Below are 26126 nucleotides of genomic sequence, written 5' to 3'. Positions count from 1 at the left end.
TTAATTTTTTTAAATAAAAAGACTATGTGATACCACATTATTAGTGATGAATCTTCCCAGACTATCACTACTATTGTTTAAAAAATTATTTTTAAAATTTTTAAATAAAAATACTATTAGTGACGACTCTAAACTGTTACTGATACATATTATTAGTGACGGTTTTGAAAATTCGTCACTAATAGTGTTAACTATATTATTTTTATATATTAATACAATAATAGTAGTGGCGACTACCAAATTGTCACTAATAACGACTTTTAGTGACGGATTCCATTCGTCACTAATACCCATAAAATCGTTGCTAATATTTTCCCGGGATAATTTTTGCGTGAAAAGTGATTTCCCACAATAGTTTGGGCAAGAAAATTGGTTTGTAGTGACAAAGTTATTAGTGATAGTTCTTAAAAACCGTCACTAATACCCACTTTTAGTGACGAAATTGAATCTATCACTAATAAATTCGTCACTAAAAACCAATTTTTTTTTTTTTTGTAGTGTGTAAAATACTATTCATATCTTCCTAAAATTGTATTTTAAGATTTTTTGATAAACCTATTTGAGGAGCATACACACTAACGACATTTACTATCTCTATGCCTAAAGTTGTCTTCATTTTAATGATCCTATCCACTATTCTTTTAATTCTACTACATTATTTTTTTGTCTTTGTTTACTTATAACTCCTACCCCATTTTTATGTTTCTTTTTTCCAGTGTACCAATTAATGTTTAAATCCTGATTTTTCAAATTTCTTCAACTTTCTTCCCTACCCATTTAGTCTCTTAAAGGCAGCTTAAGCTAATTTTCCTTCTAAACATTATTTCCACTATTTTCATACTTTTTCCCATCATTGTCAATATACTCCAAGTTTCTAATCTAATCCTACTTTCTTATGCATGCTAACTACTTAGTCTACTCCCTTGTTCACTGACCCAGTCTATTATTTTGGCTTAGGTGAATTTGGTAAGAATTCATGATAATAAGATCTAACAGAAGTTTACGTTGTCTGTCAGCTATTAAACACAACCTTGCTCACTTATTTGGACTTTGGACTGATTGTGTGTATAGAGACTACACAAACAACATAATGGATTTAAAAATCTAAAGCATACAATTTTTAGTGTGAATCCAAGTTAGACTAAAATTAGAAAAAAAAAAAAGTGCAACAGTACTTTTTGAAAAACTATGTATATTTCAAGATTTGCAAATAGAAAACACAAAAAATGCATATTGTTTGTCCCTAGCGTGGAGTCTAGAGGGGGTCAAATAGGCTCTTTTTGGGGATTTATGCTTTTCTCTACAAAATGAAATCCTTGGCAAGACACAAGTGATTATATCATAATATATAAAATAAACCACACACAAAGTGTAAGTAAAAGAGTGAAGGGAAGAGAAGCTTAACATGCGATATTAACATGGTTTGGCCCCTTGCCTACGTCCACATCTTGAGCCAAGCTCAAGGATTCCAAATCCATTGTACTTACTCCTTAAAGGTAGAGAAGCCTTTACACCACCAAGGGAACAAATCCCTTCTTGCTCACAAAAAGCCTTCAAGTTAGGTTCAACAAGAACCTTTACAATTTGAAGAAGAAATACAAGATGTTGTTGATGTAGACAATACTCCTTGAATGAGCTAATCAAAACACTAAGAATTAATCCTCACATTAATCTCTCAAGTATTGAATCACAAACAAGATTAGAGAACAAAAGAGAGCATCGAGTAAGCACTAAATTGACGAACTAGAATGTAATGAGCTTCAGGAGATTTGTTCACTAGCCCCCAAATTCTCTTAAACAAGTTAGAAGCCTTATTTCAATAGTCAAAAACGTGTATTAGCCATTGTATAGTTGTTAGACACACTAAAATGCAAAATAAAACATTTTTACAATTTAAAAAACTAGTCATTATGTTTTGAAATATGACCCAAACTGCTGACGGTTTTGCCTCAAGCCACCTACCTAGTAGGCTCTGTAAGGAAACTGTCAATATATACATGAAAAACTGTTTCCCTGTTCTCTTAATGCCTTGATTTTCCTCTATTTTAGGTACATGAAAATGATTCTAACACAACTGAGACCAAATATACTAAAGTATACGCTATCATACCATTGAAACCTTGTCCCATAATAAACAAAAAAGAGTATATGATATGTGATTCTTGTATCATATTAATCATGGTTTTAACTTTGAAAAATTCTAAGTATAAAAACTATGAAAAAACATATTTTTTTATTCAAATGATAAATGATATCCTATATGAGGAATGATATAAGCAATTTGCTCAACTCTTACTCAATAAATTTGTGTGAAAGAATACTAAAAGAGTTACAAAAATCCTACCTCAAACACTCCCCATTACATATGAATTCACAATTGATCCATTTGATGTACTTGAGATCTTCCACTTGAATGTCCACTTGATCTTTACAATTCAGCCTTTATCTTCATAAATTTCCACACTTTTCTCTACTTGCACCTATCATAACTTGATATTCAAAGGTTAATAACTTAGAACCACTAATGAGTTATAATAATCAAAATACGCCAAATAGGATCATGTAGTCACTAAGGTTCACACATATATTAAGCCTACAAATCATAAACATAAAACCTACTCTACTAACCAACTATTAGATAATAATAATAATAATAATAATAATAATAATAATAATAATAATAAAAGAAATAACAAGGGAGGGAAATAGCTCACCAATGGTTGAAACTAAAAGGCAATGACAACTAATTGAAAATACTATATTAAGTACCCTTTGGTGCCAAATATTTGATGCATCTAACGAAAAGTCAATTAAAGAATATTGAAATAACAAAGGGTTGTAAGAATTTAAAAAAAAAAAATTCTAAGAAAAGTATTATCTGAAAAGTACTTATAATAAGAATCTCAAAGATAAGTACTTTTTTTTCAAATAAGTATTTTTCAGAAAAATACTTTTCTCTAAACTCTCACGTATTGTTATATGACCAAAACAATATTCTTTTTGTTTCATTTTGTTGGTTGAATTTGAGTGTATTTCTAATTAAAACCGCTAATTTGAATTGACTTTGTTAATCAATTTTGAGCAAATCGAACACTAATTAAAATCCAACCCTGATCTCTCTCTCTCTCTCTCTCTTCCCCGACCTCATTTTTACTACTTGTGTTGACATATTTTTTTAATTTTATTTTTCAAATTAAAGACATAAAAAATAAAACTATTATATACTGTTTAGTAGCATGAGTTTCAAAGAAAAAATTTAGACTTGTCTGGGTTTAAAAAAATGATATAATTTTAAATTAAAATTTATCTAAACTCAAAAAATTCAAATTTAATACACTAAATTGATGTGTTTTTCAAATGGTAGAAATGAATTTATTTTTTATTATTTTATAATTCGGTGACTACAGCCATATAATGTCATTTTGGACGATATGGTGTGACACCAATTTGATCTTCTAAACATATATAATTACACAACCTTGGCCAACAATAATACATTGTGAACGTTCTACCCTCAACTGGCAGCTGGAGAGTGGCGAAAATGGCAAATAAACAATAATAACTGATGCACAGATCAAGCTTTCATATGTTATGTTCCGAAATAATTGCGAACACTTCAGTGCTCATGAGTGCCCAGGGCCGGCTCTTACATTAGGCCACTGAGGTACTTGCCTAGGGCTCCAAAAATTTTGGGACCCCTAAATATTTTTTTAATATAATAATATTAACATTATTTATGGAATTCATGTGTTTGGTAGGTGGAGTGCAGATACAATGCAGTTAAAATTATTTGATATACTTAAAAAAATTAATTTTAAATAAAAATAAAAATTAAATAAAATATTAAAGACCCCTAATTAAATTATTCTCCTAGGCATGAAGAGCCGCTACTGTGAGTGCCCTTTCACTCCGAGAGAGCTCTTACTTCCCATCTTCCACTTTTCAACTTCACAGAACAAATTATAAGAGGTCCTCTTTTCCTCTATGGCTTTGGACAGCCTCTGTTTAAGCTCCTCCACCCTACACCTCATCTGCGCTCCTTCTTCCGCCTCCATAACCATTCTCACAACCCTCTCTATCTCCTCCCTCCCCACCACCCTTCCCGGCGGCGACAACGGCCGAGCCGCCACCCCGAGGCTCTCCACCAGCATTGTCGCGTTCATCCTTTGTTCGGCGTAGAGCGGCCACGCGATCATCGGCACCCCATGCACGACGCTCTCCAGAATCGAATTCCAACCGCAGTGCGTGAGAAACCCGCCAGTCGATGCGTGGCGGAGTACCTTCACCTGCGGGACCCACGATGAGACCACCATTCCCACGCCTTTGATCCTCTCCAAGAACCCATCTGGCAAGAAATCCGACGGCTCCTCGTGTTCGCTCCCCACGTTGAAGAACGTCCCGGAGGCCGCCGCTTTTGACTCGGAAGAAGGTGGTCGCACCACCCAAATGAACCGCTGCTGACTCAGTTCTAGCCCCCGAGCCAACTCAGTCACCTGCTCTGCTGAAAGGGTCCCACCGCTTCCAAATGAAATGTAGAGGACAGAATCAGCCGGTTGATCATCCAGCCACGTCATCACCTCAGCTTGGTCGCCGTCGTCTGATTTGATCAAGGGACCCACTGGATACACGGGAGGCAAGGGTGTAGGCCTCAGCTTGTCGAAGTCCGGGTCAACTCTCAGGGCAGCAAGTGTTTTAGGCTCTATGTCATCGCTTGTATTGACGAGAATACCCTTAGCCATGCACATCCTGCTTGCATGGTGCAAGAAACACTTGTACTCGTCGATCTTCCGGTTCCGGACCTGATCGATCAAGTCGGCGGTTCGTATAGGGTCACAACCCGGGATCGCCACGGGCCCCGGCAAGTTGACATACTCTCCTTCGACCTCTTCGTCAAGAGTGGGAAGATGAAGCATGAAGGCGAGCAACTTGGCTGATGCCGTGAAGAACACGTACATGGGAACCGAAAGCTCCTTCGCCATTTCGAAAAGATCCGTGCAAAAAATGTCGCCGATGAGTACAGAGGGACGGGGCTGATCGGCGATGGTGGATCGGATAGACGGGAGGGAAGCCCGAACGATGGTGCTTATGCGGACAACGAGAGTGGTATCTCGGGGGAAGAGGGATGAGGCGTCGACCGACGGGAGGAGGTGGAGGCGGAGGCCGTCGGGGAGGGAAGAGGAACGGAGGAGTTGGGATTGCACGGCGGAGGCATGGGTGGTGATGACAAGGAAGGTGACGTGCATGTCGTGGAAGGTGACGAGGCGCTTGGCGAGCTCCAGCAACGGGATCAAATGGCCCAGGCCGGGGCTCGCGAGAACTGCCGCATGGGGTGGATTCGTGATCGCCATATGCATCTGCACGCGTGTAGCTCGGTGAGTTTGAGTACTGTTTTGATTTCCACAGTTGGTGCAATTTACAGAGATAGGGAAGGGAGAGAAGATTAGGGTGAGATACCAAATTATTGGCGAAGGTGGTTCTTAATGAGGCTTGGAATTGATTGAAGATGCCTGCCAACTTGAACTGTAAATTTTGTGAATTCGATAGAGAATAAGTTCCTCTCTTAAGATATATATAATAATGGGAGGCAAAGGTGCATAGGTCCATTTTTTCAGGTTAGCCTCGCATCGTCCGCAAATGTGCTCGCAGCGGGTAACTAAGAATTAAGAAACGATTCACGGAAGATATTATTCGGGAGTGGGAAGGGGATAGCTAGGTTGGTCTGGTTCACGAATTGTATATCTCAATTAGGAATAGAATCAACAAAATATGTAACTAGCGGTAGGGACGTATACGAGTGGTGATGGTAATAAAATAATAATAAAATAATCTTAAAGTAGTTTTAGGCAATTATGGGTATTTTTTGAATTTTTATGAAATATTTATAAATAGATATAAGGAAAGTTTAGACAGAAGCGGCTCTTCACGATATGGGGTCCTAAGCGAATGATTTAATTAGAAACTCTTAATATATATATTTTTAATTTTTTTTATTTAAAATTAATTTTTCTTCATACATCAAATAATTTTAACTGTACTACATGTGCACTCCACCCACCAAACATGTGAATTCCATAAATAATGTTAATATTATTATATTAAAAACATATTTGGGGGACCTAAAAATTTTGGGGCCCTAGACAAGCACCTCAATGGCCTTAATGAAGAACCGATCTGGTTTTAAAATATTTATGTGTAGTTATAGGGATATTTTGAGATAGTAAAAATCATACCAATTTTTTTTTTTTTTTTTAAAATACCTTTCTAATAATAGAGATTTTAAAATAATTTCAAAAAAAAGTTTACAAAAAAATGGTAGCTAGAGTGTCACATCTCACATGTAAATCAATTGATGTTGCTGGCCACAAATGCCGACCACTCTTAAATTTTGTTTGTCTTTATCTTTTTAGTATGTTCAATCCAATATGGTTGAAAATTAAATTTGATTGGTCGACAACCATTTCTGTTGACATTAGAAATTGACAGGCAACTACTCCACCTACCAGCCCACCTCCATTGAAGTTTAATTTCCACCATTGTTAATTATATTGTTGTATGATTTACTATAAATAGATGTGTGTGTGCAATGAAGGGGGTGGTGTGTTGAGAGTGTAAAGCTAGTGAGCCTAAGAGAGAGTTTTAATTTTAAGTTCTTTGTATCCATTTTGAGATTGAAATACATTGTTATTGTGTATTGATTCTCACTAAGTTTTAGTTACAACCAGTGACTGAGCGATCCTCTCCACCCATCAGTGGTATCAGAGCGTCCAGATACGCCGACATTTCCCAAACAAAGGAAATTCAATTTTCTTTCTAGTTTTAAAGTTGCTCAAAATCTAACATTGAGACTACTATTCTGCAATTCGACTCAAGACTATTCTAATGGTGGAAACTACATTGCAAAGGAACTTCGGGAGGCTTTGCACGCGCTTACACGCGCCTCCGACGGTTTCAGCGCTTCTCCCACGAGCCGCACGCGCCAACGAATACACCGGTTGCCGGTGACACGCGTCCACGCGCTCCGCACTCGTCTTCCTCGCCCGCTTGGTGAGATCCGACTCGGCCAGCAACCCGCAACCCGGATCTGCGACCCGCAAACTGGATCCATACTTGAGACTCGACCCGAGTCCCAGCCGCCGACACGCGGTACGCGCAGTTGCTGCCACGTGGATTAACGGTAAACTTTAACGTCGTTCAACAGCCGTTAAAATAAACCGGCCAGTTTAAAAGCCACCCGAAAATTTCTATAGCTGGTTCAGTATTTTTTGGACCGGTTCTTTGCAACCCAAAACCGGTTCCTAAGGTTTTTTGATCTTCTAAACACATTGGTGGCATCAGATTTTCCAAAATCAACCCCCATCTCTCTGTTTTTATATAATTCGATGGCTAACAGAACTACCCAATTGGTTATTCCAAAATTGACCGGGGAGAATTATGACAACTGGTCTATTCAAATAAGAGCCCTACTAGGTGTTTAGGATGTCATGAACATTTTTGAAGATGAGTACAGAGAAAGCCCATCAAAGGAAGCCGAAGCAGCTATGTTGGATGCTCAAAGAACGACCTTGCGAACCGATTGAAAGAAAGATTGCAAGGTGAAGTCCATAATCTATCAAGACCTTGATGAGGCCATGTTTGAAATCATTGCCTCCGCCAAAACATCCAAATAAGTTTGGGACTCTCTCCATCGAACACACAAAGGTGCAGATAAAGTAAAAAAGATTCAACTTTAGACATTGCGAGGTGAATTCGAATCTCTCAAAATGAAGTCTACTGAATCTATTGCTGACTACTATACACAAGTAATGGTAGTATCAAATCAATTGAGAAGAAATGGAGAGACTCTCAATGACGAGAGAATTTGTGAGAAAATTTGGCGATTTTTAGATCCAAAATATGATTATATAGCTGTGACACTAGAAGAAACAAAAGATTTGGAAATAATGTCTGTAGAAGAACTTATGGGCTCACTCCAAGCCCATGAGTAGAAAGTCAACAGAAGAAGTGATGATAAAGCACTGGAACAAGCTCTCCAAATGAAGTTGTACCTCACTGCAGATAGATACGACAAAGGGGGGACGTCACAACAAGGAAGAGGACGAGGCCGAGGATCTCGTGGAAGAAATTCTGGAAACTTTGACTCCAGAGGAGGTAGCAAAGGCGGAAGAGGTTCCACTAGAGGAGGACGAAATCAACAAAACTATGTCCCACGAGGCAGAGGACAAGGAAGAAGAGGGGGATACAATAACCGCCCAAACATAGACAAAAGAAACATTCGATGCTACAATTGTCACAAGTATGAACACCATAGCAATGAATGTCGGGGGCGACAACAAGAAAAGGTTAGCGAGGAGGTTAACCTTGTCGAAACTGAACATGCAGATGGAGAGTCGTTGATGCTGATGGCACACAATTCAACTCCCCAGAACCAAAGTGTTTGGTACCTTGATTCTGGAGCCAGCAACCATATGACTGGTAGAAAGAACTTATTTTTTGAACTTGATGAGAAAGTTCAGGGGGAGATATCTTTCGGCGATAATTCTAAAATCCCAGTCCAAGGGAGAGAAGATGTTTTGATCAAACAAAAGTCCGGAGATCATGCTTACATCTCCAACGTCTATTACGTGCCAAATATGAAGATTAACATACTTAGTCTCGGACAGCTCGTGGAGAGAGGCTATCGAATTAGCCTCAGTGATAAGTAGATGGTGATAATAAACGCTCGAGGAAAGCTTGTTACTCGAGTTCAAATGGCAAAAAATCGAATGTTTCCGCTTGCCATCCAACATGATACGCCAAGGTGTTTGAGCGCTATCATTAGAGACAAAGACTGGCTACGACATCTAAGGTATGAATATCTTAATTTTGAAAGTTTAAAACAATTGGGAAGCAAGAAAATGGTGAAAGGCTTACCCAATATCCACCATCCAAATGTAATATGTGAAAGCTGTATTCTGAGCAAGCAACACGGAAACAGCTTTGGAAAGCAAGCCGACTGGAGATCAACCATGTTGCTCCAGCTAATACACACGGACGTGTGTGGTCCACTAAGACCATTTTCGAATGGACAGAATCAATACTTCCTAACCTTCATTGATGACTACAGTAGGAAGACCTGGGTCTACTTCCTGAAAAGAAAGTCAGAGGTGTTCGACAAGTTCAAAGAGTTCAAAGCTCTTGTGGAGAAATAGAGTGACTACCGCATCAAGTCACTCCTATTAGACCAAGGAGGAGAATACAGAGACGAAGCTTTCCTAGAATTTCTTAGGCATCAAGGGATTCAAACACAGCTCACATCGACCTACACTCCCCAGTTGAATGGTGTAGCCGAAAGGAAGAACTGCACAATCCTTAATATGGCTAGAAGCATGTTAAGTGATAAGAATGTGCCCAAGAGTTTTTGGGCAGAAGCAGTGTTATGTGCAGTCTATCTGCTCAATCGGTTTCCTATGAAGAGTCTTGATACAAAGACACCATATGAAGCCTGGAGTACTCACAAGCCCAGTGTGAGTCATCTTAGGGTGTTTGGCTCCATAGCCTACGCCAAGATCCCAGAAGTAAGAAGGACAAAGTTGGAAGATAAAGGAGAGAAGTGTATCCTTGTTGGATACGGCGATAACACCATGGGATATCGACTATACAATCCCATCAACAAGAAAGTCTTTCACAGTCGGGATGTCATCTTTGAAGAAAATGAATCCTGGAAATGGAACCAGGCTGAATGTTCCAAAGATGTAGAATTAACACTTGAAGGAGAAGAACCTACACAGACAAGAGAGGTGGCTATCGAGTCACAAGTTCCTGAGCTGCAGACACCTCCACATGGTTCATCACAGAGGAATGAAGCTCCATCACCAATAGAGCGTGAAATCTCAGACATGAGACCTAGAGGAGCTCGAAATCTAGCTGACATGTATGAAACTATAGAACCAATAAAAGAGTATGTTACTCTATATTGTCTATTATTGACTAGCGACCTGGTTAACTTTGAGGAAGCTAACGAAGAAGACAAATGGAGAAAAGTGATGGATGAGGAGATTCAATCCATCGAGAAGAACAAGACTTGGGAGTTGACAAATCTCCCAAAGGGCCGCAAAACCATTGGTGTGAAATGGGTCTACAAGACCAAGAAGAATGCTCAAGGAGAAGTTCAGAGATACAAAGCAAGACTTGTCACCAAAGGCTACAAGCAAAAAGAAGGGATTGATTATGGAGAAATCTTTACCTCGGTTGCTAGACTTGAAACCATCAGATTACTAATTTCACTTTTAGCACAAAATGGATGAAAGATTTACCAGCTGGACATGAAATCAACATTTCTGAACGGTTTTCTGGAAGAAGAGATTTATATCGATCAACAGCCTGGATATGTGAAGAACGGCAAAGAAAATAGAGTGTACAAGTTGAAGAAAACACTCTATGGCTTGAAGCAGGCACCTTGTGCGTGGAACATGAGGATTGATGACTACTTCTAGAAGAATGGATTTGAGAAGTGTCCCTACGAGCATGCACTTTACATAAAGATGGAGACAGATGGAAGCATGCTAATAGCCTGCCTATATGTTGATGATCTGATCTTTACCGGAAACAACCCAGAGATGTTTGCCGCTTTCAAGAGGAGCATGGTTGACTCGTTCTGAGTTGTGCTTCCAAGTGCAGAAGTGTCAAGTTGTATCAAGGATGAGTCCAGGATCGTATTCCACAGGGACCACTGAGTATCAAAGTATTTATAAAAGTTTAGTGAAATCCTATTGCTGAAAAACGGGTTTGAAAATCTTTTTTTTTTTTTTTTTTGTCTTTTACGATTTTGAAAACAGTAAACAAAGTGAGAGAAACTTGAGTAAACTATCAAAATGAAACTGAAATTTTATCAATTTTCCAAAAATGTAAATCTAATAACGCAACCGAAACTAAACAATTTTACCAAACACTCGGGTTACGAGTTCAACATCTGTTTGCTTCCACCGTTTACTAATTTCCTAGGCCTTACTCCTCTTCTTGTTAATCCAATCAAGACATTAATAAGATGAAATTTTATCACTAAAGATCGAGTAAATTGGCCACATCCAGACGGAAGAAAATAAAAACTCTTATTACGCATCAACCGAATTTTATGTAAAAATAAGTTGATTAAAATCCTACATCAAATCAAGGTTTTGATGTGCCTAACGTCAACAACAAAACAAGAAGCAAGAGCTAGCAATTTATCAACGATACCTTAAATTTTCGGTTTCAACCAAATAAAAGTTTATCAATAATTTCTTAGGACAACTAATAAACCACGAAAAGCAAATGACATCGACCCACAACCCGAGTTATCGAACTTAGCCGCTCATGCTTGTAATCCACAGTTTTCGAGTCAAATCAATTCCATGGTAGCTCATTGCATCAATAAAACGAAAGATAATAAATTAAAACAACCCTAACACTTGAACGATAATGAAACACAAGAAAAATACGAACTTTGATAAAACTAACCCTAACTAAATTGAGCTTCAACAAACAGAAAAATTAAATCTTGAAAAACCTCAAAATAAAAACACTTTTTCATTTTTTTTATTTTTTTTATTTTTTTAGAATAAAACTGGGCTTTACCAAACTAATTAAATAATTCAAATATTAATTAAATCAATGGAAAAATTCAACTAAGAGCGATTAAATAAACAATTAAAGTTCAACAATAATAAAACACCCTAACTAATGTTCCAAAATTTCACTAGTTAATTAATAATAAATAATGATAGAGAGAGAGAGAGAGAGAGAGAGAGAGAGAACAGAGAGAGGCAGAGAGCAACTCATAATAAATAAAGATAGAAGGAAAAGGTGAAAATTAGAGAGAAAGCTGTGCTTGGTGATCTTCGAGTGTTTGCAGAGGAGTTGGGCAGGGGCTGTGCTCGGTTGGCAGTGGTGGAGTGGCTGGTCCTGTTGCGGAGTGGAGGAGATGTTGCCGGAGTTGGTGCAGGAGAGGAGGGCCTTGGCTGGCTTAGTTTTGTTCACGGCAGCTGCAGGTGCTCGGGTGGATGTCCAGAAGGTGGAGTTGCAGAGGTGGCTGCTGGTGTGGTCAGGTTCCAGCAGGAGCTGCTATGGCTCACGGAGTGGTCTGTGCAGAGGAGGCACCGGAACAGGAGTTGCAGCAGAGGGGTTGTAGAGGGGAGGCTGTGAAGGTGCTGGGCTTAGGGAAAGAAAAATAAAAATAGAGAGAGAGAGAGAGAGAGAGAGAGAGAGAGAGAGAGAGAGAGAGAGAGAGAGAGAGGATGAGAATAAAGCAAGGTAAAGAGAAGAAGAAGAAGAAGAAGAAGAAGAAGAAGAAGAAGAAGAGATGAAGAAGGGGAAGAAGGAGAGCAGCCCGCAGGGCCGTCTAAGAAATAAGGGAGAGAAGAAGAAGAATATAAAAGATATTAGGGGAAGCCCTAGACCCGGTTTAGCCAACCCGACCCGACAACTTGACCCGACCCGGCTTGCTTGGCAGGGTCACATTTTTACTCTCTGTTCACCGCAATATTTGACCCTTTTGAAGCTAGTTTCTCATAAAACTCAAAACACAAAAGTTGTAGATAATCCTTTCCTCTTTCTCTAAAAATTTGAATTGCCTCAATCGGAGTTTGGAAGGAAAAGTTATATATGAAATACAAACAGGTGTCAGTTTTCATTCCCAGGACTTTTCCTGCGATAAAAAGAATTATCAAAAACTCGTAAATTGCACAATAAAACTCAAGAATGATAATTTCGGCACTTTATTAAAATATTGGACAAATTTGGACACTTAATTAAAAATATAAGCTGTAAAGACCGGATTAAAGTGTCCAATTACGCAGTTTTGTCGCGTAATCAATGGTCAAAGAATTCGAAATAACGTATATTGGCCAGATGACTCACTTCCTTGGCATAGAAGTCGTACAAAGCGAGAAGGGAATCTTCATCTCCTAGAGCCACTATGCAAAAGAAGTATTGAAGAAGTTTGGGATGGACAAATGCAACCCTGTGACAACTCCGGTTGAACGAGATTGGAGTTGAGAAAGAATGAGTAAGGAGATGTTGACCCCACATATTTCAAAAGTCTGGTTGGAAGCTTGAGGTATTTGACGTGCACCAGACCAGATATACTCTATGGAGTTGGACTTGTCAGCGGGTACATGGAGACTCTTGACCAGTCCTAACTAAATGCAGCGAAAAGGATACTCTGATATGTCAAAGGTACCATCACCGATGGTATGTTCTATTTATCAAGAGGTGATTACAAACTTATCGGTTATTCAGATAGCGATTAGGGAAGAGATCTTGATGAAAGAAAAAACACGATAGGATTCACATTTTTTATGGGAGATACAGCATTTACATGGTCTTCAAAGAAGCAACCCATCGTAATGTTGTCATCATGTGAAGCTGAGTATGTTGCTACCAGTTCAACTGTTTGTCATGGTATATGGATTAGGAATGTACTGAAGTATCTGGGATCTCTTCAAAATAATCCCATAAAAGTCTACATCGACAACCGATCAGCGATTGCACTTGTGAAAAATCTAGTTTACCATGAAAGAAGTAAACATATTGATACTCGGTATCATTTTATCAGGGAGCATATCAAGAATAAAGAAGTGGAGTTGATATCTTACAGAACGTATAATTAGATTGCTGATATTTTCACGAAGCTACTTAGGCATGATATTTTTGCAATAATGAAGACAATGCTCGGAATGACAAAACTAGGAGAGTCAAGTTTAAGGGGGGATGTTGAAAATTAAACTTGACTTGTCGGCAGCCGTTTCTGTTGACATTGGAGATTGGCAGGCAACCTACTCCACCTACCAGCTCACCTCCGTTGAAGTTTAATTCCCACCATTGTTGATTATATTGTTGTATGATTTACTATAAATAAATGTGTGTGTGTGCAATGAAGGGTGTGGTGTGTTGAGAGTGTAAAGCCAGTGAGCGTAAGAGAGAGTTTTAATTTGAAGTTACCTGTATCCATTTTGAGATTGAAATACATTGTTATTGTGTATTGATTCTCACTGAGTTTTAGTCACAACCAGTGACTGAGCAATCCTCTCCACCATCAAATATCACAAATTTGTGTATGTTCTTAACAGCTAGCTTTTCAAATTATTATTTTAATATAGAAATATTTTAACATTTTCTTACAAATATTTTAGGGTGTTAATGTACATTATACCCCAAAAAAAGCATAACTATTTACAAGTTATGAAATTACAGATGAGATATAATGTGTTAATCATAATTGCTATAAAGTAGTTATGAGAGGCCTAAAAGTTTTCTATGCTACATGTTATTAGTGTTACTATTCATTAATCAATATCTAAATAAAAATATCCTGCATATGTTCTAAAAAAATAATTGAATGCTTATTCATATGCTTGCTCATTTGCTCATCTTATCATGTGGGAGAAAAGTATTAGTACACTATCAAACTGTGTATGCATAGACTACTAATAGCATCAATGAATTGTGCATGGTTTTCAATTTTAGGTTGTAGTTATCTATTTCAATTAAACGATTTCATTACAACCTGAAATCTCAAAATATAATGAGATAAGCTAGAGGCCTATTCAGTTGTAGAAAATGTTTTTTTTTTTTTTTTTTCATTTTTATCTTTTATTTTTTCAAAGAATAATAGATATTCAAGTTATGTTCATTTTTTAAAATTCATATTAGATAAATACAGACTGCTTATAGTTGTGCAAAATATTTTATTTTTTATTTCTAGGTTTCAAAATAATCACAAATTTCTAATTTTTCAAAAATTATATAAGATAGTTTTTGGTATCATGAATTTTGAGGCTATGGTGGTAGTAGGAAATGCAGTTATTTTATTTTATTTTCTTTAATTAATTAAAGCTATGATACGCGTCAAACTCAAAAATTTTTTTTTTTTTTTTGGTTTTTTACTTTTTAGTGTGATTTTTTTTTAAAAAAATTGTAAATTTAAATACATAAAAAAGAAAAAAAAAATAGGCATTTATCTCTTGAACAACAAAGAAAATTAGGGTTTATTTTAGTAAGAAACAATTGACTAGATATTTGTTAATGTGCCTGTTTAAAAATTGTCAACATTTAATTGAATTAGTCTATGAATGATGTCATCTACCTAGTCTATTTAATAATTTCTCCTTTACTCAGTGCTTCCATTGGTAGAAGAAAGAGAGCACGTGGGGGTTCATTACTCACCGCACTTTGTCACTTTTGGTGGGAGAGATATCAATAAACAACTACGACGGAATAATTCTTCTCTCTATATGCAAGCAAATATAGTGTATCTCTACTTTTATACGTGTTAGAAATAATAAGAGAAATAATCAATCACATCAAGCCACAAGAACACAAGCAATTTTGTACGTGAGAAACTTTCCCAGTATGAGGAAGAAAAACCACGGGACCTAATCTAGTTAAAATCTCCACTATCAATCAAATAATGGGACACAAAGTCTTCTCTAATCGTAATTAAAGGATACAATTATCTCTCATCAAGATATCTACAATCTTGGAAAATACAAAGAGAATTGAAGATAATATACCAAATTCGCGGTTACTGTTCACGGAAAAAAACCCTAACTCCCGAGCTTAAAATCCGATCTCCACCGTTCAGATTGTAGCTCCTTGAGTCGTGAACCTCTCTTCCAAATTTTAGTTCGATTAGACCACAGATGAAGCAAGATCAAAAACTTGATGAAATATTTGCAGCATGAGAAAAATCACGTTTTTCTCTCTTTCTTTTGAGAAGTGACGGCTCCTCTCTTCTCCCCTCTTTTTTTATAACTTCCTTTAGGTTTTTCACACTAAAAGGGCTGGGCTTTGAGTTTTTAATAAAGCCCACTTGGGCTTTCCTCCACATGGAAGGAAATAACCCAACAAATCTCCCCATTTCCAACTATGTAGAGGGAATCGCCATCCCAGCGATAGAACAACAAACTTCAAGCTTCTCCCTTGGTAGTGTCTTTGTCAACATATCATAACCATTGTCATCAGTGTGAACCTTCTCAAGTTCCAATAAATTATCGTTCAACGCATCTCTAATCCAATGGTATCGTACATCAATGTGCTTCGATCTTGCATGGAAACTGGAATTCTTAGCAAGATGAATAGCACTCTGGCTATCACAAAAAAACACATACCTCTTCTGCTCGAAACCAAGTTCTCTCAAGAACTTCTTTGCCCATAACAACTCTTTAGTCGCTTCCGTTGCTGCAATGAACTCTGCTTCTATTGTAGAAAGAGCAATGCACTTCTGAAGTCTCAATTTCCAAGCTATTGCCCCACCTGCAAAAGTTATCAAATAGCCCAAAGTAGACTTACGAGTGTCCACATCCCCAACCATATCTACATCTATATAACCAACTAACAATGGTTGTCCGTTTTCCAAACCAAGTCTCAAACTGGAAGTGCCTCGAAGATATCTCATGATCCACTTCACTGCATTCTAGTGCTCTCTTCCCGGATTTGACAATAATCGGCTAACTACACCAACTGCATAGGCTATATTTGGTCTTGAGCAAACCATTGCATACATCAAACTTCATACTGCTGAGGCGTAAAGAACTCTTTCCATGTCTTCATTTTCCTTATCTGTAGAAGGACATTCCTTTGTACTTAGTTTGAAGTGGGTAGCAAGAGGAGAGCTAACCACTTTAGCTTTGTCCATATTGAACCTCTAAAGCACTTTCTCAATGTACTCCTCCTGTGACAAATATAACTTCTTAGCACTCCTTTCACAACTGATTCTTATGCCAAGAATTTTCTTTGTTGGCCCCAAATCCTTCATAGCAAATGACTTACTCAATTGCTTCTTCAACTGGTCAATCCTTGAAGCATTCCTGCCAACAATTAGCATGTCATCCACATAAAGCAGTAAGAAAATAAAATCATCATCAGAGAAGTTTTGAACAAATACACAGTGATATGAAATTGTCTTCATGTAGCCTTGCTCCCCCATAACAGACTCAAACTTCTTATACCACTGTCTTGGTGCTTGCTTGAAACCATATAGGCTTTTCTTTAGCTTGCACACATAATCCTCTTTTCCTTTCACTCTGAAATCCTCTGGTTGCTTCATATAAATCTTTTCCTCCAAATCACCATGAAGGAAGGCAGTTTTCACATCCATCTGCTCAACTTCCAAGTCAAGACTAGCTGCTAAATCAAGTACTGTACGAATCGATGACATCTTTATAATTGGAGAGAAGATCTCATCAAAATCAATACCTTTTCTCTGACCGAACCCTTTGACAACCAATCTAGTTTTGTATCGTGGTCGTGAAGAGAACTCATTTGGCTTCTTCTTGTAAATCTACTTGTTCTCCAAAGCTCTTTTTCCTTTAGGCAGCTTCACAAACTCAAAGGTGTGGTTATCATACAATGACTGCATCTCATCTTGCATGGCCTCAACCCACTCTATCTTGTGTTCATCTTCCATGGCTTCTGCAAAACACTGGGGCTCTCCCCCGTCACTCAATAACACATATTGTTCTGCTGAATACCGTATAGACACCCTATTTTTGCCTTAGTCAGATAGAACAAGGGGTCTATTCTTATTTTCATTATTATTATTATTATTATTATTATTATTATTATTATTATTATTATTATCACTATTATTTTTGGTATTTATTATTTTATTATTATTATTAGTATTTTTATTATATTTATTTTATTATTACTTTCTTATAATTATTTTCATTATTTATTACTAGTAGTATTATTATTATTACTTTACTATTATTATTTTGGATATATCTATTATTATTATTATTATTATTATTATTATTATCACTATTTTTTATCATTATTATTATTATTATTACTATTATTATTATTTTTTTATTTTTAGTATTTTTTATTATTATTGTTATTATTTTCTTATATTATTATTTATACTTTATTATGATTATTATTATTATTATTAATTATTGCTTTTAATATTAGTATTATTACTTTATTTACTAATTATTATTATTTTTATTTTTTTTATTATCATTATTACTGTATCTATTATTATCATAAAAGTATAAAAAGAATAAGAAGAAAAAGGAAAAGAAAAGAATGATTTTTAGGGTTTTGTTTTATAAATAAGAATGCACAGGCAGAGGCCAAGAGGAGGGGGGGGGGGGCTGCACATAGCGCAGAGCACAGCAAAAAGACATACACCTGCTTCTTCATTCTTCTTCTTCTTCTTCTTGGTTACCCAGCCCAGTGGCCGAGCGTGCCTCCGACCACTCTTCCTCTCATCCTCTGTTTCTCAGCCCCCTTGCTCTCATTCTCTCCCTCTATCTTTCGGTTCCCCTGCTACTCCGCGCATCTTCTCCATCTGCAACCATCTCTCCCATATCTCCCACTCTATCCTCCACTGCGCCGACCACAACCCAGCAACTATCCAGAAAACCACCAGAGCTCCTCTGCTCCACAGCTGCCATCTTCACCATCTGAACCCGAAGCAGCAGCAGACCAGCTACCCCTGGACAGACTTTAGAAGCCACGCCTCCGACCAGCATTCACCCTGCGACCACCAACGCGGCCACCCTGCTGCTCCTCTGCCTCTGCTCCAGAACCAGCCGCACCCGCCTCTGCTCTGGCAACAGCTTAAGACTCCCGCCATCTCCGTCCATCCTCCTCCATTCCATCACAGCAGTCTACTGCTGCAGGAGAGAGCCGCTAGAACCTTCACCACCATTGTCGTCTCCAGCAGTCCTTACTGTCCTCCACCGCCGTCATCGTCTCTGGCAGCCCTTGCTGTCGTCGCCGCTTCTAGCCTTGGGGGGGGGGGGGGGCTACACATAGCACAGAGCACAGCAAAAAGACAGCACAGAGCACAGCAAAAAGACATACACCTGCTTCTTCATTCTTCTTCTTCTTCTTCTTCTTCTTCTTCTTGGTTACCCAGCCCAGTGGCCGAGCGTGCCTCCGACCACTCTTCCTCTCATCCTCTGTTTCTCAGCCCCCTTGCTCTCATTCTCTCCCTCTATCTTTCGGTTCCCCTGTTACTCCGCACATCTTCTCCATCTGCAACCATCTCTCCTATATCTCCCACTCTATCCTCCACTGCGCCGACCACAACCCAGCAACTATCCAGAAAACCACCAGAGCTCCTCTGCTCCACAGCTGCCATCTTCACCATCTGAACCCGAAGCAGCAGCAGACCAGCTACCCCTGGACAGACTTCAGAAGCCACGCCTCCGACCAGCATTCACCCTGCGACCACCAACGCGGCCACCCTGCTGCTCCTCTGCCTCTGCTCCAGAACCAGCCGCACCCGCCTCTGCTCTGGCAACAGCTTAAGACTCCCGCCATCTCCGTCCATCCTCCTCCATTCCATCACAGCAGTCTACTGCTGCAGGAGAGAGTCGCTAGAACCTTCACCACCATTGTCATCTCCAGCAGTCCTTACTGTCCTCCACCGCCATCGTCGTCTCCGGCAGCCCTTGTTGTCGTCGCCGCTTCTAGCCTCAATTCTCCGGCGATACCCCCTCTGTAAGTCCCTCTATAAACACATGTATATTTATGCTTATATGTATATATATACCATACTAGTATTATTGTTGTATATCATTGTTAATAATATTATTATTTGTATATTATTAGTAATAATATTATTATCATGTGAATATCATTTTTAATAATGTTGTTATATTATTTGTATATTACCATCAATAATATTATTATATGGTTTGTATATTATTTTTAATATTGTCATTATATTGATTATAAGGGTATTGTTATTATGTTGATTGTATTAGTATTAGTACTGTATGATTTACATATTATTATTAGTCATATTGTTATGTAGTTGGCTCATTATCATTAGCATTATTATTATATTAATTATATTAGTATTATTACTATATTGTTTATATAGCATTATTGGTAAGATTATTATATAATTAGCATGTTACTATTATTGGTTATATCATTGTTAATTTATTAGTTTTACTATTAGATGAATTGTGTTGGTATAAATATTTTATTATTTGTACATTATTGGTAGTATTAAGTACATTGTTTATGTATAAATACAAGCATATTGTTTATTATTGTTAAAATATTATTATTATTATCATCGTTATTATAATTAGCATGTTATTAATATTTTTAGGGTTTGATTGCCTCTATATAGATTGTTTATTAATTTTAGGGTTATGAGTGTTTCCATATTATTATCACATTTTAACTTTAGGGTTTGTTATGTTTCCAAATTATTAGTACATATTTTTTAGGATTTTTGATTTATTTCCATTTTATTGCACGTTGAATTTTTTAGGGTTTGATTATTTCCATATCATTGTATATTTATTTTTAGGTTTGTCTAAATGTCATAATTTCGTCTTATTTGTTTCCATGTTTGTTTATATTTAACTTTTAGGGTTTGATTTATTGTCATGTTTCCTTTATTGTTAATATTAGAGTTTTTTAGTGTTATGTCAAAGTTTTGATTATTTATAATTATGGCTTTTGCCAGTATTGTTAGGATATATTACTATCATATTGTATAGTTATTAAAATTATGATATATATATATATATGTATTATTAGTCTAGTAGTATTATTGTGGTCTAATATTAATATTTACGTATTATAATATATATATATATATATATATATATATATGCACATATATTAAAGTGGTATTATAATATTGTATCGGTATTTATGTGTTATTAATATTCTGAGATATATTTATGTGTTATTATTATAGTAGTATTATTATTACAGGTAATGTTATCATTATAATATATTAGGGCTATTATTATCACATATTTTCGGAATTTTCAGTTATATCCTATGTTTATATTTTGTATTGTGATATCCATTATTTCTAGTATTTTGGTATTATTTTAGAAAGTATTTTTGCGTGGGTGTCTTCCTATGATTTTAATGTTAGGGTATTAGCCTTTGGGTTTTACGTACCTTTAGTTCTGAGGGAATATATATTGTGCATATATTTTTGTATTATCTATTTATTTATTTATTTATTTATACCCAATGTATATTTGTAAATCTACTAATAGAGGGGTAATTTGAAAGACTTATTAGATTGACTTAGGGATAATTCCGAATTAGTTAGGTACCATTCGTAAAAATGGACGCGTAGGGGGTGCTTGTACCTTCCCCTCGTGTAACCGAACTCCCGACCCTAGGTCTGGTAATGTAGACCTATTCTACCCCTAATGGGATAGTAATCATGTGTTCTAACCACACTAAAAGTTAGTGGCAACTCCAACATTCCATATTTTTCCTTAAAAATTAAAATTGATTTTGATTTCACCGCCCGGGGCACATCGCGCCGGGACGTTGCGACATACCGAGTGGAAGGATGTCGGTCTCTAGCTGACCTCCTGGATGGAATCTCTCGTGGAATCTCTAGCACTGTCAATTACTCATCAGTCTCAACATCTCCCTAAACCTGTAAGGGAACATTCATATCACCTCTACCCTAGTGGTCATTCTGAACATCATTCTCAACTTGAGATGAAAAATTCTAAGGAACTGGATCCACAACAATCAAACTATCACCCTGTTGAGACATAGATTTCTCTACCTTCTCAATATCCTGAATCATCTGATCTTCTACAAACACGACATCTTTGCTTCTCACAATTATCTTCTCAACTGGATCATAAAGCTTGTATCCAAATTCATCTTGACCGTAGCCAAGGAATATACACTGTCGTGTTTTCTCATCAATTTTGGACCTTTCATCTTTTGGAATATGCACAAATGCTTTGCACCTAAAAACACACAAATGATTATAGGAAACATCCTTACCTGTCCAAACTCAGTCTGGCACATCAAACTGTAGAGGAACACAGGGTGCAAGATTCAACACATGAACAACAGTGCTCAATGCCTCCCCCCAAAAGGATTTTGGCAACCGGGCTTGTGAAAGCAAACATCTCACTCTCTCAAGCATTGTTCTGTTCGTCCTTTCTACTATGCCATTCAATTGAGGAGTTTTCGGAGGAGTCTTTTGATGTCGAATACCTTGCTATCTGCAATACTCATCAAATGGACCAGAATACTCTCCACCGTTGTTAGTCCAAAAATGCACCTCAGTTTCTTCCCAATTTGTCTCTCAACTAGGGCTTGAAATTTCTTGAACTCAGCCAACACTTGGTCTTTTGACTTCAAGATATATACCCACAACTTCCTTGAATGATCATCTATGAAGGTCACAAAGTATCTGGAGCCACCAAGTGTTCTCGTCTTCATAGGGCCACACACATCCGAATGTACTAAATCCAGTATCTTTGATTTTCTCGAATAAGGGGAATTCTTGAAGGAAACTCTGCTCTGCTTCCCTGACAAACAATGAGTACACCTTTTCAAAAGTGTACTTTTCAGTCCACATAGTAGACTTTTCTTCCTTAGTAGAGCTAATCCTTTCTCACTCATATGAGCCAGTCTCTTGTGCCACAACTCTGTTGTACCATTATCCTCCATCACATTAACTATGTCATTGGCGATCTTTGCTTGCAGAATGTACAATGCAGAGTGCTTCATGCCACGAGCCACAACCATAGCACCCCTAGTGAGCTTCCACTGGCCATCACTGAAAGTGCTGCAGTACCCTTCGTCATCACGTTTACCTGCAGAAATCAAATTCAAACGAATGTCAGGAATATGCTTCGCATCTCTAAGAACTAAACTCGTGCCATTATTTGTCTTTAGATACACATCCCCAATTCCAATGACTTTAACCAAGCCATCATTTCCCATCTTTATTATTCCAAAGTCACTAGATCTATAGGATGTAAAGAGATCCTTCCGAGATGTAGCATGAATGGAGGCACCACTGTCAATCACCCAATTGGTCTCATGATATGCAACGTTTATCATCTCATCATCATAAACAATGAGGAATTCTGCAAGAGTAGTAGTAGGAACTCTATCATCACCATCTTTGTCATCTCCATTCTTCGCTCCCTTCCCTTTCTCATTCTTGTTTTCTCTCTTCAATTGCCTGCAATATTTCTCGATGTGTCCATTTTTCCCGCAATGATGACACTCAACATTTGCAAATTTGTTGGACTTGCTTATGCTATTATCTTTGTTCTTTGGACCTCAGCTTTTACTTCTCCCCCTCTTTTCTGTAACCAAGATCTCTGACTGTGAAGAGGACCCCTGTGTTTTTCTTCTCATCTCTTCATTTAGTAAACAGTTGTTGGCCATATCCATTGTGATTACACCTTCTGGAGCGGAGTTAGACAATGAAGTTTTGAGCGTCTCCCATGAGTCCAGTAATGAACCAAGCAATCATAACCCTTGTATCTCATCATCAAACTTAATACCCATTCCAGCCAACTAATTAATAATTCCTTGGAATGTATTCAGGTGATTAGATAAAGGAGTCCTGTCTTGGTACCTCAAAGCCATCATTTGTTTAATAAAAAATAACTTATTATGTTCAGTCTTTCTAGCATATAACCGTCCAAGCTTATTCCATAGAGAACGTGCATTTGTTTCTCTACTAATATGGTTCAAAATATTATCATCTACCCATTGTCTGATATACCCACACACCTGTTGATGCAACAAAGTCCATTCCACATCAGACTTTTTTTTGGGTTTTTAGCACCAAATACCGGTAGGTAATAATCTTTCACATAAAGAAGATCCTCTATTTTTCCTTTCCATATGTGATAATTTAAACCATTGAGATTAATCATTCTACTAGTATTTGCTTCCATAACTCAAACTGTCAACCTGACAATCTGTTAACCGAGCTCTGATACCATTTTGTTGGGAGAGATATCAATAAACAACCACAGTAGAATAATTTTTCTCCCTATATGCAAGAAAATATAGTGTATCTCTACTTTTACGTGCTAGATATAATAAGAGGAAGAAAAACCACGGAACTTAGTCCAATTAAAATCTCCACTATCAATCAAATACTGGGTACACAAAGTCTTCTCTAATCATAATTAGAGGATACAAATATCTCTCATCAAGATATCTACAATCTTGGAAAATACAAAGAGAATTGGAGAGAATATATCAAATTCGTGGTTACTGTTTACGGGCAAAAACCCCAACTCCAGATCTCCAAATCCGATCTAAACTGTTCAGATTGTAGCTCCTTGAGTCATGAATCTCTCCTCCAAATTTTAGCTCGATTGGACCACAGACGAAGCAAGATCGGAGTCTTGATGAAATCTGGGCAGCATGAGAAAAATCATGTTTTTCTCTCTTTCTTTTGAGAAGTGACGGCTCCTCTCTTCTCCCCTCTCTATTTATAACTTCTTTTAGGTTTTTCACACTAAAAGAGTTAGGCTTTGGGCTTTTAATAAAGCCCACTTGGGCTTTCTTGCACATGGAAGGAAATAACCCAACAACTTTACCTTTTGAACCTAATGTCACATGCTTTAATTCTTGAGCATCTTATCTTATTGATATTTAGAAAGTTCAAATGAAATGAAGGGTGAAGTACGATGTAAATAATATTAAAAATATATAAAATTGTAAAAATTATTTTATCTTATTATATGTAGCAAATAAACTATTACTTTTTATTATATATATATATATATATATATATATATATCATGTATTTACTTTCAACAGCCTTCTTTCTTTAACAATTTACATATCTTAACTTAGTTATTTCCTATTAAAAATTTTTAATATTATGTTGGTTTTACAAAATGTGATTTTACTTGTAATGTCACTATATAATACTTTGCACAGAGTCCCAAGTAAATGTGGAAAGTTAATATTGATATTGGTAGTCATTACCTTTCACAAAATTTGTCAAATTTTTATAATATAAATTTTTATCTATTCAATCGACTTGATTTAGCTATGCGTTCGGGTTTAGGAAGAGATAATTAAGGGTTAATTGTTATTGTTGTCATGTTATTGAATTAGCTATGCGTTTTGGGCTTATGTGACAAACAAATCTCTGTTTGTCTCATGAGGATTGAACATTTTCTATATCATTTGTAAATGAATAATATTGTTCATCCCATGCTTGTGACCATAATGAGCCATGTAATAGGAAAAGAGAAAGGTGCACAAATAGGACCTTTCTTGCTCTAATGTTTCACTTACTATTCCATAGAACTAATGATAAAATAAGTATATAATAATAATAATAATAATAATAATAATAATAATAATAATAATAATAATAGTGGAATATTTATTTGTAAAAAATAACTTCAATTTTTACCTTTTAATTTTTAGAAAAAAATAAAAATAAAAATGCAACCATATAGTAGAACTTGGTTTTTTAATACAAACGTATGTTAAAATTGAAACTAATATATTGCCTTTATCATTCTTTAGAAATAGAAAATAGAAATCAAAAAGAAAAATCCACAACAAAGAAACTGCCTTATTAATAATATATCTTTTATCCATTTTTCTTATTAAATGTCCATTATTAATACACTTCACAATTTATTTTCTATTGAAGAAAGTGAAATTTGAAAAAAAAAAAAAAAACAAGAAATGGAATGGAACAGCCTCTTGGCAATAAGGAACCTTAAAAAATGGCCAAGAAAATACATGGACTTTTTTTTTTCGGCTAAGCAGACATGACATGGGCTTAGTATTTGCCATTTTGGGCCTCTAGGGAGTAGCGGCGACAATTAAGCTGGTAGAATGATCTTGGGGCAAAGCCAAGACAACTTAAGCCTAAGGGTTCTTCCCAAAACCAATGAAATAATATATAAGTAGAATATATTTAAGACTGTTATAAAAGATGCAAAAAAATTAATAGAGATAAGATAAAAATTTTACGTGGTTCGGTTATGTCTACTCCGCAAGCGGATGGAATCAAAACTTCACTATCTTGAGAGGAATCAAAAAATAACTTGAAATCTGCCTTGTACAAAATATCTCTCTTCTCTTTATCTCTCCTCTACTCTTATCCTTACTATATATCTACTTCCTTCAAGCATGCATTGTATGTGTCAATAAGAGAGGGAGATGGTACCCTTTTATATGGCAATAAGGATGTGAAAGAATTTATGGTGGTGGAAAAATGAAGGGGTGACAGTCCTTAATCCCTCATGGTTTTCATAACACTTCCCCTTGGATGTCACCCATATATTAACTCCCTCTATTAAGATCTTTAATATGTCTTATTCCAATGAGATGAACCAATATATTGAATATAATAG

The 26126-nt window shown here is 36.7% G+C and overlaps 1 protein-coding gene across 1 annotated transcript; it reads right to left on the bottom strand.

Moving 5' to 3' along the window:
• Positions 1-3349: 3349 nt before the first annotated feature.
• Positions 3350-5841, bottom strand: LOC131151800 (hydroquinone glucosyltransferase). The gene has a single exon (XM_058103218.1). It carries the CDS (start codon positions 5352-5354, stop codon positions 3888-3890), a length of 1467 nt encoding a protein of 488 aa, XP_057959201.1. The 5' UTR covers positions 5355-5841; the 3' UTR covers positions 3350-3887.
• Positions 5842-26126: the final 20285 nt, after the last annotated feature.

Source organism: Malania oleifera, chromosome 1 (genome assembly GCF_029873635.1).
Source record: "Malania oleifera isolate guangnan ecotype guangnan chromosome 1, ASM2987363v1, whole genome shotgun sequence".
NCBI classification, from domain to species: Eukaryota; Viridiplantae; Streptophyta; class Magnoliopsida; order Santalales; family Ximeniaceae; genus Malania; species Malania oleifera.
Note: the sequence above shows the minus strand (reverse complement) of the source record. Positions and strands in the feature narration are given on the sequence as shown.

Excerpts from the sequence above, each read along its gene's own strand:
- LOC131151800 (XM_058103218.1), bottom strand. The coding sequence starts at position 5,354 with ATGCATATGGCGATCACGAATCCACCCCATGCGGCAGTTCTCGCGAGC.